Source organism: Cannabis sativa, chromosome X (assembly GCF_029168945.1).
Source record: "Cannabis sativa cultivar Pink pepper isolate KNU-18-1 chromosome X, ASM2916894v1, whole genome shotgun sequence".
In the NCBI taxonomy this organism is placed as follows: Eukaryota; Viridiplantae; Streptophyta; class Magnoliopsida; order Rosales; family Cannabaceae; genus Cannabis; species Cannabis sativa.
Window position 1 is genome coordinate 17,480,398 of NC_083610.1, and position 14,796 is coordinate 17,495,193.

The 14,796-nt window shown below is 32.3% G+C and overlaps 3 protein-coding genes across 3 annotated transcripts; 2 read left to right on the forward strand and 1 right to left on the reverse strand.

The window, feature by feature from the left end:
• The first annotated feature begins 3,613 nt into the window (after positions 1-3,613).
• Positions 3,614-7,540, forward strand: LOC115702421 (L-ascorbate oxidase homolog). The gene is made up of 8 exons (XM_030629887.2): positions 3,614-4,333; positions 4,459-4,568; positions 5,304-5,574; positions 5,707-5,806; positions 5,903-6,248; positions 6,352-6,717; positions 6,805-6,883; positions 6,974-7,540. The coding sequence occupies exons 1-8, from the start codon at positions 4,184-4,186 to the stop codon at positions 7,175-7,177; spliced, it is 1,626 nt and encodes a 541-aa protein (XP_030485747.2). The 5' UTR covers positions 3,614-4,183; the 3' UTR covers positions 7,178-7,540.
• Positions 7,541-8,079: 539 nt separating this feature from the next.
• Positions 8,080-9,708, forward strand: LOC115703672 (GDSL esterase/lipase At5g33370-like). Its single transcript, XM_030630913.2, has 5 exons — positions 8,080-8,331; positions 8,458-8,591; positions 8,704-8,988; positions 9,081-9,333; positions 9,421-9,708. The coding sequence occupies exons 1-5, from the start codon at positions 8,094-8,096 to the stop codon at positions 9,627-9,629; spliced, it is 1,119 nt and encodes a 372-aa protein (XP_030486773.2). The 5' UTR covers positions 8,080-8,093; the 3' UTR covers positions 9,630-9,708.
• A 114-nt stretch (positions 9,709-9,822) lies between these two features.
• On the reverse strand, positions 9,823-13,853 carry LOC115703665 (probable serine/threonine-protein kinase PBL7). The gene is made up of 6 exons (XM_030630906.2): positions 13,091-13,853; positions 12,903-13,012; positions 11,973-12,795; positions 10,674-10,907; positions 10,422-10,571; positions 9,823-10,192 (listed from the first exon to the last, which is right to left on the reverse strand). The coding sequence occupies exons 1-6, from the start codon at positions 13,331-13,333 to the stop codon at positions 10,049-10,051; spliced, it is 1,704 nt and encodes a 567-aa protein (XP_030486766.2). The 5' UTR covers positions 13,334-13,853; the 3' UTR covers positions 9,823-10,048.
• Positions 13,854-14,796: the final 943 nt, after the last annotated feature.

Consider the following 14,796-nt stretch of genomic DNA (forward strand, 5'->3'; position numbering starts at 1 on the left):
TTAAATAAGTTGAAGGATTTTTTAGAAAAAAAATGCCTACACTTGTTATCGATTGACTAACTTGAGGCTCATACTTAGTTCATCTAATTGTAATAAAATAATTAAATATTATTTGAAAATAATTAATTATTTAAAAATTTATTATAAGAAAAGAATTTTAATTTGTTTAAACAGAAGTTTAATTTTTGTAAAAAAAATAAATTTTATTGTAAATATTATAATTAAATGGCTTAATTGTTAAAATAATTAAAGTAATGATTTAAATATAAATAAAAAAATTATTTATAAATATTAATTACTAAAAGATGTCTTGTTAAATATTTAATTAATTATTTTAAGAAAATAATTAATTATAATTAATTAATTCTAAAAAAAATGTTTACCTATTAGTAACCTGTAATTATAGGTCAAGAAAAATGTAACTATAATAGTTACAATAAAAATGTAGGGATATGATTTTGTCCCATTATTGTACTTTCACGGATTGTAATCCGTGATGTACAACAGCCGTCAGATGAGAGAGTTATTTGATCTGACGGCTGAGATTGATCTAGGGGTAATTAGGGTTAAAAAGTAAAAACGTACTCTAACACTCATTTAATGTACCCTGAGACCCATTTAATGTACCACGGAATACATTCCGTGAAAGTACATCACGGGACAAAATCGTATCCCTAAAAATGTAATCATTAAATAATTACTCATATATATATATATATATATATATATAGATAATAAGAGTACCTACACTTTCCTAAAAAAGAGAAGGAGAAGGAGAAGAAGAAGACTGAACTTATAAAGGCATATCTACTATATATAATTATAGAAAATAATATTCATAAACAAACAACTAACGTGAGCAGCATACATCAAATTCAATTCATTATCAAGAGACAACATGTGATCCATAACTTTTTAGCATATATTTACACAAACAAGAAATTTGATTAGAGGCACTTTCCAATTCCAAATACTACATGTCATTATTATAGTTAATCAACACCGACTTTCAATGCATAAAAATTAAATAGTCAACGGCTCCCAATAATTAAGTACTCATGGCATAAAATATATAGAAAAATTGTTGTTACTGATCATTTTTAATTATTATTTGTATGTATTTTTAATATTTTTTATATATATAATATTGCACACAATTCAATATATTTTACAACCATAGTATATAAATTTTAATTCTATTTTTTTTATATGACAGTTACCTATAATGTACTTATGAAGAGTTTTTTATAAAATTTCAAAAAATTCTGAATAATTTAGAATGTTAAAATGATTTTTTTACCGTTCATTTTTTTGTTGTGAACAATACCAATAGAATTTCTACTTTAACTTTCAAAATATGTACATCATTAAAATTTCACGTTTTTTATTTTACATTACATTATGTAATAGTTTTTTTATATTTTTTTTTTATAATATCAAAATATTATATTTTTAATTATCATTTATCTATTTAAATAGTTATAAAAAATAAACAATAAATAATCATTAAAACCCTTGAAAAGAGAGAAAAAATACAATGTAGACAACAAAATATTAATCAAAAAGGTTTTGAAGAATCTGTTTAATTCCTTCACTACATGCGAAGCCAATTTATTAGAGTACAAACTCAATTCTTTAAAGGCTCGTTTGGTACGTGGTATTATAATGTATTGTATTGTATTAGTTCTATTTAATATAATATACAATGTTTGATATTAACTTGTATTAATTGATTGTGTAAAGTTATAATATATTTTTAATACACTCGATCCCAACACCAACTACGGGTCCGGGTCCCGGTCCGGGTCCCGCTTCGGGTTTGAGTCCCGAGTTCGGGTCCCAGTCCGGGTCCGGAGTCCGGGTCCGGGTCTGGGTCCGAATCCGAATCCGGGTTTGAGTTCGGGTTCGGGTTCAGATCCCGGGTCCGGGTCCGATTGGTGTTGATCCTAAATCTTTTGTAAATATTATAATACATAGTATTATTTATTATTTAATACAATACGACATTTATACAGCGTACCAAACGAGCCCTGAGTTGAATAAAGTAGCTGATGAAAACATCTTTAATCTTTATAGTTACTTCTTCAATTTTTTTTGTTTTTTTTACAGATTCTTTACTTTAGAGCAGTTTTTGAGACTGCTCTTGAATATTAAGTTTGACTAAAATGAGACATGTAAACATTATATTGACAATAAAATAATTTTAATTCAATAATGAATACATAAGTTAGTTAAAATATATATCGATTTGTACTCTAAAAATTTTAATATTGAAATAATGAAAATTAGTAAAAATATATATATTTATACTCTATATGTTAATATATTAAGACTACTCATGATATATGCTCTATTAATTAATGGAAATTCTATTTTAAATATATAATGAAATTATCTTAATGTATACTCGATCTATTCCATTTTTTTAATCCTAATCTTATTATCTTAATATATACTCTATTAATTTATACTCTATTAATGGAAATTTCATTTTTCTTCAAAAAAAAATCTTAATATCAAAAACATCAGATTTTTTTTTTATCTTAAAAATAGAAATGAAATGAATTAGAAATCATATTTGGAGTAACTTTTCTTTATTTTACATTAAGAATTATTGAAATATTTTTAGAAAATATGATTTTTTTTCTTACTTTTTTTTTTCCATTTTTATGGATTTTTAAATTATTTAATATTTCAAAATATATTTTATTAGTTAGTTTTCATAATAATCAATAAATTTAAAATTCGGGCTTTTGAATATGTGATGTATCCAATAATTTAGTCCAGATTTATTAGAAGTTTAGAACGCACTGTCCATTATAAATTATCCTAATTATATAATTGCAAAGAACAAAACACTAATTAATAGACATACAATTATTTGAATTTTATTAAGATCTTTGTCGAGAATTCGGCATAAAACATATGTGTGCACATTGAAAAAAAAAATGCATATATGTTGGAAAAAAAACGTTGATTAAAGATGCGAATTTTCTAAAAGTATACATCATCTGTAACATTATGTTGTCATTTAAATTATATATTGAGTCCTGATAAAGAATAATAAGTGATTATAAAGTTCTTACACATACGTATATATAATACTAAAACCAGAGAGTGAAAAAGGAATTTATTATAGGATATTACATGCATATATTCTCTTAATTTGTTTTGTTTTAATAAATAATTTAATTCGGCCACAAAAGTACATGGTTATTTTATATATATAAAAAAAAATTATTCTTCAACAGCATAATCTTAATTTGTGTGTAATTAATATAAAGCATTTACCTAAAATTGGAAATTAGTATAATAGATTTCGTAATAATATTGATTCTTAAATTTATAAATACTTTATTTGTTTGGTAAGCTCACATAATTGGTTCGTTGAATATCAAGTTTGGTACAAAAATGAGGCTGATTGAATGACGGTTCGTTTTTAATTTGTTTAGATAAAGGCTTGTTTAGTTGTAAGGAAACTAAGGGTAAAGCCCAAATTTCAGAAGATAAATTACACGAAATGAGGAATATATCACATCATATATAGGTGCTGCCAGGTATTTAGTTTACATGTATGTGTGAATAGGGAATTAATACAAACGCGGTTCTATAGCAAAAACTAAAAAGAAGAGCCGGCATTCGTATGATTGAAGTGAAATTTAATTAAGTATAGGGAAAGTAACGCGTTTCAATTCATCAAATACTATTATTATTAGTTTTTTTGGCCAAAAAACTGGAGAGAATATTATGATTAATTTTCATCTACTTATAAATTATGATTGATTTCCATTGTTGGACCCACGTACTTCTTTTTAGACTATATATTTGTACGCCACTAATTATAAATTTATAATCCTCATATTATAGTTATATTACATACCAAGCCAGTTCATTATTCATCTTTATTATTTTATTAATATTGATTTATGTTATATGTTTTTATTATTATTTTTCTCACATCTACGTGTTGTCTGATTTGACTTTGCTAAATGAATCAGCTACCTCTTAATTATGGTAACTATATATGAAACCCCATTCTCTCATTCTCATAAGTACTTACTCATTGTCTATTTCTCCCTCAGAAGAGTACTTCCACCACACCTTTTCTTTTCTTTTCTTTTCTTTTATAGTACTGTTCTCTAAATCAGAACTGTACGAACACATATAACACTATATCCAAATTATGGTGGTGCTCAATCTGGCAAAAGGTGCCGTAAGGCGCTTTGCCCTCGTTATTCTGGTATTGGGCCTTGTTTGTGCTGAGGATCCGTACAGATTTTTTGACTGGACTGTTACCTATGGTGATATCTACCCTCTTGGAGTTAAACAAAGGGTTCGTATACATAATTATCTTATATATGTACATATACAACAGTCAACACATATATATTCTAGTCGTTATAGTTTTTGCATTATGTCAGTTTGTGTTAACTTATTTGTTAAATAATATTAATGCAGGGAATTCTTATCAATGGCTTATTTCCGGGGCCTAACATTTATGCTGTTACCAACGATAATCTGATTATAAATGTTAAGAACAACTTGCCAGAACCTTTCCTCCTTTCATGGTAAGCCAACTCGATAAAGAGATATCTTTCTTTGCTTATAGGCTACATGGCTTCTTATTTTGGCCCCTAATAATTAATGTTATATATATATATATTTATGATATAGTGTGTAATACCCCCTACATTATAATTTAGTTTATATGTACATTTTGGCAAATGTAAATGTTATGTGATTATAAATTGTAATGTATATTATTATATCACGATCACCTCACCTCACCACACCAGACCATGAGTAATAAACTAATCTAGCCATTAATAAACCAACAAATTAGAAGTAAAAGACAAGCCTATATATACTTGTTACGAGATTGCCACCTTAGGTGTAAACGAAGTTAATGGAACCTAGTTAAGAGGATCGTGTTTAATAAAATTATGCGAAAAAGACTTTCGTTGACTTTTTTTTTTTGGTAGAATATAGCTGGAACAATATTTTTGTAGTCGAGCTTGTTCTAGAAAAGCGTTAATTGGTCAACTTTCAATGATTACAGACTGTATATCCTCTAATTATGATTTGTTATATTATCAGGCTTGATGTAGAAATAGTGTATTTTTTTTGTTATTATTTTTTATAAATTGCTCTAGAAAACGTGTATTGGATCATTGGCTAAGCTATATTGATGACTAACTCATATGAATAATTTTATTCCTAACACTACTTAATTTATCATTTACTATTCAATTGTATAAATACTGATAATCATTATTATTATTTTCAAAAAAAAAAAAAAACAGGAGTGGTCTACAAAATAGGAAAAATTCTTATCAAGATGGAGTTTCTGGCACAACATGTGCCATCCCACCAGGGAAGAACTATACCTACAAATTACAGGCCAAAGATCAAATTGGAAGCTTCTACTATTTTCCATCGACTGCTTTCCATAAGGCTGCTGGTGGCTTTGGAGCCATTAAAATCCTTAGCAGGCCAAGAATCCCAGTCCCATTTCCTCCACCTGCTGCTGACTACAGCATCCTCATTGGAGATTGGTACAAGACTGACCATGAGGTATATTCTTTGGGCTCACTCTACAAAGCCCATAATCAATATGGGCCTTTATATTTGCCATATAGTAATGCTCTTTATTACACATTTTCACTGAACTAAGTTTGTACATGTCTTGTTGTGAAAACATTTCAGAAATTGAAGTCTATTCTCGACAATGGTCGTAGACTTACTTCTCCAGATGGAATTTTGATAAATGGCCGTGGATCAAACGCAGTTTTCACAATTGAACAAGGTAACTAATTACTTCATCACCTAATGATTCTAATTATTCAGCAGTCTTTTATTCGTTTTAATATAATTGTTACTTACTTATTAAACAATTTCACAGGTAAAACGATTAGACTGAGAGTATCAAATGTTGGGCTACAAAACTCGCTTAATTTCCGAATTCAAGGGCATACTATGAAGTTGATAGAAGTTGAAGGAATCCACACCATCCAAACAACTTATGACTCACTTGACATACACGTGGGACAATCCTATTCGGTGCTAGTCACAGGCAACAAGGCCCCACAAGACTACTACATTGCCGTCTCAACTCGCTTCTCCGAAAAGGCCATGACCGCCACTGCCATCCTTAAATACAAAAACTCGGCCCGTAAAGTGTCTGGCCCAATTCCTGCCGGGCCCAATCCGGGCATCGATTGGTCTCTCAATCAGGCCCGTTCTATTAGGTAACCACAAAAAACCATTTGTAGAAAATATCACTTATCTTACACATACAGATAAATACAACTATTGTTTGTGTTGTTGAAACAAAATGTGAATTGGTAACAGGAACAATGGAACAGCTAGTGGACCCAGGCCCAACCCACAAGGGTCGTACCCGTACTGGAATATACCCATTTCAAGGACCATAACGCTAGAGAGCTCAGCGGCGCAAGTGGGTGGAAAGCAAAGATACGCCATTAACAGTATCTCGTACAAGCCTGCTGACACTCCTCTTAAGCTTGCAGATTACTATAAGATCCCAGGTGTCTTCCGGGTGGGTAGCATGCCCGACAACCCGACCCGAAAACCCATAACCCTTGACACGGCTGTTCTAGGAGCTGACTACAGGGCTTTTATCGAGATTATTTTCCAGAATCACGAAGACATTATTCAGAGCTATCACATTAACGGATATTATTTCAGGATCGTCGGGTAAATGCTTAAATATAATTCGTAACTCAACAATAATAATCATATATATAATACACCTTCTCACTTGTATAGTTATTGAAATTTCAGAATGGATAAAGGAGTGTGGAGCAAGAATAGTAGAAAGCAATACAATATGGTAGACGCAGTCTCACGATACACTACACAGGTCTGTTTCTAGCTAATCTGGACCAATAAAAAGTTAAATAATTGTATACAAATTATATGAAACTAATAAGTTGGTATTATGTGTTTACAGGTATACCCAAAGTCTTGGACGGCTGCTCTTGTAGCACTGGATAATGTGGGTATGTGGAATGTGAGGAGCGAGTTTTGGGCAAGGCAATATCTAGGACAACAGTTTTACATGAGAGTATATACCAATTCCAACTCAACTAGGGATGAGTACCTCATTCCTCCTAATGCTTTGAAGTGTGGCAGAGTTTTTGGCCGCAAGCCTTGATGACATTTTTATTTGTATTTACTTTTGGTTCTGGGGTAAACTTTTGTGTGATTTTAAGTAATTAAACACGTCTCTACATCTCTCAAAATTGGTTGACTAGATTATTATTATTATTCGTAACTAACACAAGAGAAGAGAGAGAGAAAAATGGTGTATGAGATGTAGAGGCGTTACATTCTCAAATAATTCATTGCTTAATTCTTTTTTGGGGTGTGTTGAGGAGGGCACAAATGTGACAAAATTTGTATGTTGTCACATATAGGGTGTCATTCATTCGTTCTATGTTTATTTGTTGAACTCATGTTTCATTTGTTAAGATATATATTGGCATGAAAATTACAGTACTGCTCTGTTACTTAGTTATCTACGTGCTTATTATTCTTTCAAGTTTTCTGCTCTTAATTGTTTTTAATTATTATTTTATTATTTTACAAATACACAATAACAGAGGATGTGACTGACCATTGACCAAGTCTAATATCCGTCGTTGAGTTCAAAGATATTTTATGTACTAAGATGACAAACTTTAGTCTTATTAAGTTATTACCTTGATGATACTTCTTTGCTTTCTACATCTTCAATTCCATCTAGCTGTACTACAATCAAGATTCAAGCAAGCACGTCCAATTAATTGATATAATATATAAATGGGAAAAAGTAAAAAAGAAAAAGACAGGAGAAACAATATAAGAGACTATGAACCCAAGAATCTAATCAATCCGGCCTTAGAAAATTAGCTGGCCACATAATAATAATAGTCTAACATCAATATAGTGTGCTCTCTCTCTCTGAAATTACCTCCTAAATCACCCACTTTTCTGTACTATACGATAGATCCTTTGCATATAAATACCAGAAACCTTTAATGGGATTTCTAAGTAACATTACACATTATTTTTCTTTTAAAATATATCTCATGGCTAAACCAATATGGGTTCCTCTAGTAATTTTTTGCGTCATGTTTATATTTCCATTGGCCCAAGCAAATGTCCCAGCTATTTTCATACTGGGTGACTCCACTGCTGATGTTGGGACCAACAATTTCTTGCCACATAGTGGTAACAGGGCAAACTTTCCCTACAATGGGATCGATTTTCCTCAATCAATCCCCACTGGAAGGTTTAGTAATGGCCTTAACAGTGCTGATTTTCTTGGTTAGTGCTAGTAATAGAAACTTACCATATATTTTTTTCATTTAAGATGTGAAAACGCTTTGTGTCGTTAAATACTAACTCATTAACTCTGTTTTTACATTTCTCTATCTGTTTGTTTTTTTTAAGCCAAGCTACTCGGTTATGAGAAAAGTCCACCACCCTTTTTGTCTCTCAACTTTAAGTCTCTTCTCAAGAACTTCACAGGTGCTAACTTTGCCTCTGGTGGGTCTGGCATTCTTGACATAACTGGCCAATCAAACGTAAGAACAACATTCTTGGAGCCCTTTTTTTGGAAAGGTCTTCGAGCTCTTTTAGATTAATTTATATATACATACATGATTGATGGGTGTTTTCTTCTAATTTTGTTTTTAGGTAAGCATAACAAAGCCTGGAAAAGGTCAAAATCCATCAGATTACTTAAACAAGAATCATAAGAATGTCATCCCACTTGGAGAACAGATAAGGCAATTTTCCTCTGTTAGGCGCAAACTTATCGCTATAAAAGGTCGAAAAGCAGCTATGAAGTACATCTCCGAGTCTCTGTACTTCCTCAGCATTGGTAGCAACGATATTTTTGGTTATTTTCATTCACAAAGTTCCATACCCAAGTCTGAGTTCTTGTCCAGTTTAATATTCGCTTATCAAAAGCACTTAAAGGTTAATTTTATTCACAAAACGTCATGTACTTGTCATATAAAAGAAGTTTGGCACTTGAACTTGACCCAAGTTTGTACTATGTAACATGGCAGAGTTTATTGAACCTCGGGGCGAAGAAGTTTGGCATTATTAGTGTCCCCCCAATTGGGTGTTGTCCCTCTCAGAGAGCTTTTAACGAAACTGGTGGGGGCTGTTTGGAAGAATTGAACCAACATTCTGAAGATTTTCATGTCATGTTGGGGGCTCTTTTAAACAACCTTAGCTCAGAGTGTAAGGACATGAAATACTCACTTGGAAATGCATTTGAGATGACAATCAACATAATAAAAAACCCAACTCCATTCAGTAAGAACTTCACCTCTAAACCTCTATATTTTCCTGTTTCTTTATTCAATAACAGTACTTGAAGCTATATACAATTTGATATTTCAGATTTCACGGAAGTAAAAGCTCCATGTTGTGGAGATGGAGAATCCTTTTGTATTCCACATGCTAAGCTTTGTCCGAATCGGCACGAATACCTGTTCTGGGATTTGTTTCACCCCACAGAAACTGCTTCTGAATTAGCTGCTGTAACCCTTTTTAGTGGTCCCCCAAGCTTTGTATATCCTATTAATTTTGCTCAATTGGCTGAGATTTAGAAGACAAAGCAAAGACCTTTTGCCTTATTAAAAGGATCAATTACTTCCCATTTAGTAAACTACTTTATAAAGTAGTAAAATATTTGTGATTGTGTCAATAAATATGAGTAAATAAAAACTGATTCTCCGTCAAACTTCTGGTTGGAATTCTCAAGATAACTATTATTTGGATCAGTTATTCAAATTTAAGATAACAAAAACACTTGGGATTTTTTACTTAAGCTAAGTCTAGATTCCATGTACATACAATGTCCTTTCTTCTTAGGAGCTTACTAACTCTAATACCATTCCAGTGCAAAAACAATTAGTTTCAGACCATTTTTCTAATATTGGTTAATGGTCTAATGTTTCTGTTAGTACTTTATTTCTTTTTTCTTCAAATCATTTCTATAGATGACTAAAAAGTATTTCAAACATGTCTAGTCATCTTCGGTATCACTAGTAACAGAGTCATCCCTTTTCCAAAGGTCTATTTCACACTTGGAACTAATACCATTCAAGAACTCGTCCCTTTCCCTCTGCATACTTATCCAGTACTCTGGCTCCTCAAATAATCGTAGTATCTGCCCAAATAGAATGAGAGTGAGTTCTATGTAAGAAGACTGAGCAAAGTGAGTAAAAATGAAGATTATTACTCTGTCACATACACCAAAATATATGATCATAGTCTTAATCTTACTTTAACTTTTAGCGTTCTTATTAAGTTGATAGTTGAAAAGTGGAGAGAAATGTGGGACAATGATGAAATGAATCTGAAAAACTCAATAATATTATCATAACAGTCATGCTTACTGTTTTCATAGTAGGCCTTCTAGAGGATGAATGCATAAGGCATAGGCGTGCTGCGACCACCATTAGTTTCATTTCTTCCTTGTTGTAGTCATCATGTAGATAAGGATCAATTAAACGATCACAAAGGCCATAGCTGAGTAAGGACCTTGCCTGCAAGTTCATGGGTGCATTCATATACACACGTAAGGATTGAAACTATGTAATGAATGATATGAGAGCAGAGATATTTCAAAAAAAACAAAAAGGTTGTACCCAAAGGACTAAGCTTTCATGAGTTGCCCTGTCTGTTTTAATAGCTTCTTTGCCAGTGATGAGTTCAAGGAGCACAACTCCATATGAGTACACATCTATCTTTTCGTCAACCTTGCCATACATCATGTACTCTGGGGCCAAGTATCCAAAGGTTCCAACCACGGACACTGGCTTTGCATTTGATGAAGTTTGATGAGAATGACGAAGTATCATTGCGGATCCGAAATCTGAGAGCTAAGAAAACCAAATACCAAATATGTTTTTAAGTCGGGGAAGCTTTACCCAAGATTATTTTTTTAGAATACTTAAAAACCAGTGTGAAACATCATCATAGTATTAACACTCTATAATGAACCAAACCAAATTCTAATATGTTAGCAAAAACAAAAAAAAAAAAAAAAAAAAAAAGCAATTATCCAATCCAAAAAAGAAAACAAAAATCCGATGGAAGTAGAGCTAAAATAAAAGAGAGCTACTAAAAATTCCAAAAAAAAAAACTGACTAAGAGCCAAAGAAAAAAAAATACTTGTGATTTGAGGATAGTGAGCTAAAAAAAAGAGCCACAAAAAATTTAAAAATAACGATCCAAAAAATATAGTAAATAAAATAGCTACCATCTTGAGGAGAATATTAGAGAGTCTCGCATTATTAATGTGTGGAAAGATAAATGAATATATAAGATGAATGGGCTACTCTTCCCGTTGCCAATTAATTTTGAGATGAAACCTCATTCAGCTTATCGCAAACTCTAACATATAGCTCAAATCAAAAGAATGTGCTACTTTGGGCCTTCTATTTTCGAATACTTGACACCAATCTTAGGCCCAGTTTCCACATTTCTTCTGTATCCATAGAATTAGAGACATTGACCTAGTCTATGTTTGGTGGGAGAAAGGTAAGATAGGAAGGTAGACAGGTAATTACTTAAGAAACGAAAGAGAAAAAACTAAAACCCTCTGCCTCCTTTGATGGGAGGGAATAAAGTAGACATTTTTCTTTCAAAATCATTCCAGATTTATAAAGACTGAAATTTGTTAAAAATGAGAATCCCTTCTAAGACAACTATCCTACCTCAGATAGTATACATCTAATCATTCCCAACATTTTTCTTTCAAATCCACTTCTCTCACTCTTAAAAACACTACATATTTTGAAAGATATAAATGCAAAAAACATGTAACATATCACCACTGGCCATGAATATGATCACTACTGAGATCTCATTATCTGTCTGGCCTTATAAAATAACAACTAACAAGTATAAACAAACAACATTTTATAAACCAGAAAAAAACTTACTTGAGGCTCAAAATCATCAGTGAGGAGGATATTAGAAGACTTAACATCTCTATGAATGATGGGAGGGTCACAAGAATGATGAAGATAGTTAAGAGCCTTAGCTACACCAACTGCCACACTCATCCTCTGACTCCAATCCAACATTCTCAAATTCTGTTTCAAGCTTCCTCTCAAGAGTTGGTACACAAGGGCCTGCAACTCCCCACAATCACAGTACCCAATTATCTCAACTATGTTCTCATGCTTCAATCTCGACAACAAATCAATCTCTCGGAGAAGATCCTCAGCTGCCCATGTCGTCGTTTTGAGGACTTTAACCGCAGCAGTTTGACCATCTTCAAAAATGGCTTTGTAAACTCTGCTTTGACCACCTTCTCCAATCAACATTATGGGGTTGAAATTGTTGGTAGCCCAACGAAGATCGCTTAATGAGAAATGCTTGCTGCAACCCTCTCCCTCGAGTATGGATAGTCTCTGAAAAAGCTTCTGAGCCATTAAGTTGGGAACAGGATCCGGTGTCTTGACATCACTATTGCATAGTGCTCCAGCTAGTCTTTTGCTTTGTTGTAACAAAAATGGTGTCGTTGTGGAGGGAGATGGGGCCGTCAAGGACTTCTGTAAGCGACGGTCAGAGACCATTGAGGACTGAGTTCTACCTGTGTGGCTAGGTGATGACAAGGATTGCCGGAGCTGCACCCTTCGAGAGCCTTGTTGGGATGTTCCAGGTCTCTGGAGTAGGATTCTTCCTACATTGTTTATTACCAAGAGAGTACATGTTGGTGGCAATGCTTTCAGGCAATAGTTTAGAGCTGAAACATTAGGCCTGTAGGACAAGTATGAAATAAATGTTTCACACCACCATCAAAAACAGATTACATAAACTTGAGAAAGAGACTAAGAGAGAATAGGAGTTAGAACTAGCTTCATTACCCTGAAATGCTGGATCCAAGGGCAAGAATTGTGGCGTAAGTGAGCCTTACTTGGTGGGTTAATACAGAAATGTATGAATCGCCTATGCAAACCTTGACTTGGAAGTCAACCTGCAATGATACACCAATGATTTAGACCTCAGAAACAATATTATTTTTTCACTGATCAGAGGATTGAAAGCAACCTACCTGCTTGGTCTTGCATAGATCTTCATGGATGTGAAAAGTGTTTGGATCAAAAGAATCATCTGAGTCTTGAACATGAATGGCCAAAACACTATCCTCTGGCTTAACAACCACAGTTAGTAACCGAAGTAATATCTCTCTACTGTAATTATCAGACTTCAAGCCAACGATGATACTCCTCTTCTCGTGATCTGGCTTGGATCTGAAAGACAACCTTTGGAGGTTAATCCTTGAACGTCCCACCATTCTCAACAAAATGGTTAGTATTAGTGTTCAGAAACCTTCTCATTGCACCACTGAATAATGTCTTGCTGATAACTTTCGAGTGTTGGATTCTATCTGCTTCCCTGACTTTTGAGACTTTTAACTTTTATGTTATTATGTGTTTTTAACATATTTGTGCACATTGTTGAGCTAACCCAAGTAGAAATTGGGTTAGAGAATTTATTGGCAGTTGGTAGGAAATAATGGCATAGTTAAGGGCAGTTAATACAAAAACCTGTTAACATAAATTTGCTGTATAACAAGAGTGGTTTGGTAACAGTTTTTCCATATTTCGTGTACTTCATGTGTGACCTTTTCACTTTTTTTTTAAGTACTGCTCTACAAATTTTCTGGTAAGTAAGAACGCCTTCTCACGTTAACTTATTTACTTCAGCGGCAACGAGCAGTAATCTAACGACTTCACTAGTCATTATTCAATAGTATAATAAAGTTTAAAAAAAAAACTAATAACAAAAGGCTGATGATTATGGTCTAGAGATTCCCTTGTACAGTAGAACCTCTATTCAAGAATACACTTGGGACCAAGAAAATAATATTCTTATTGAGAGGTTATAACTAAATAGAGTTACACTTGAAAAAAAATCAAAATATCAAAAAATATCACTGTAACAAAAATACCAATAAACAATTCTTAATACTATATTATATTAAAATTATTTTCGAGTACATATAATATTTATACATGTACTATAATTTGAAATAAAATTATTAATTTTACATAAGTAAATTTATAAAATATATGTATATATTTATTTAAGATCTAAGTATTCTTATATAGAGGTATATTTTATTAATACGGGACTTAAAAAATGTATAACTAATTACAATATAGAGGTTATTCTTATTTATAACTGGCCCAAATTGGGGCTTCATTTTTTTATAACAAATTAGAGGTTATTCTTGAATAGAGTATTCTTGAATAAAGGTTCTACTGTATTAACAACTTTCATTCTATTTGTATTATAAGCTTAATTAGCATTAACAAACCGTAGGAAAGACGAGAGGTATCTATGAAAAAGAAATAACAAAATAAAAAATTCACCTAAATGTTCTTAAGCAAAGTTTATGGGGAAAAGAAATAACAAAATTAAGTAAATTTCTCATTGGTAGATACTAAAATAACAACCATTGGTAGACAATAAAAACAAATACCCACTTGTCTTGGATTCAAGGTGGAAAGATCGATATTGTTAATAAGCAGCATTAAATTCTATAGAGAAGAAATTTCAGCTTCCCCCACTGGCCACTACCAAATTAATGGCTCGAAGAGCAAGGGAGATCATTTTGGATATATAGCCATAGTTACCACTAACATAGACATTTATTATACCCGTATTGAGTCTGAGTGCTCCCAAAGTAACTGCAAACGCTCAAAAATTTCTAAAACCCCACACAAAGCTATACCGTGTAGATTGCACTAAGTA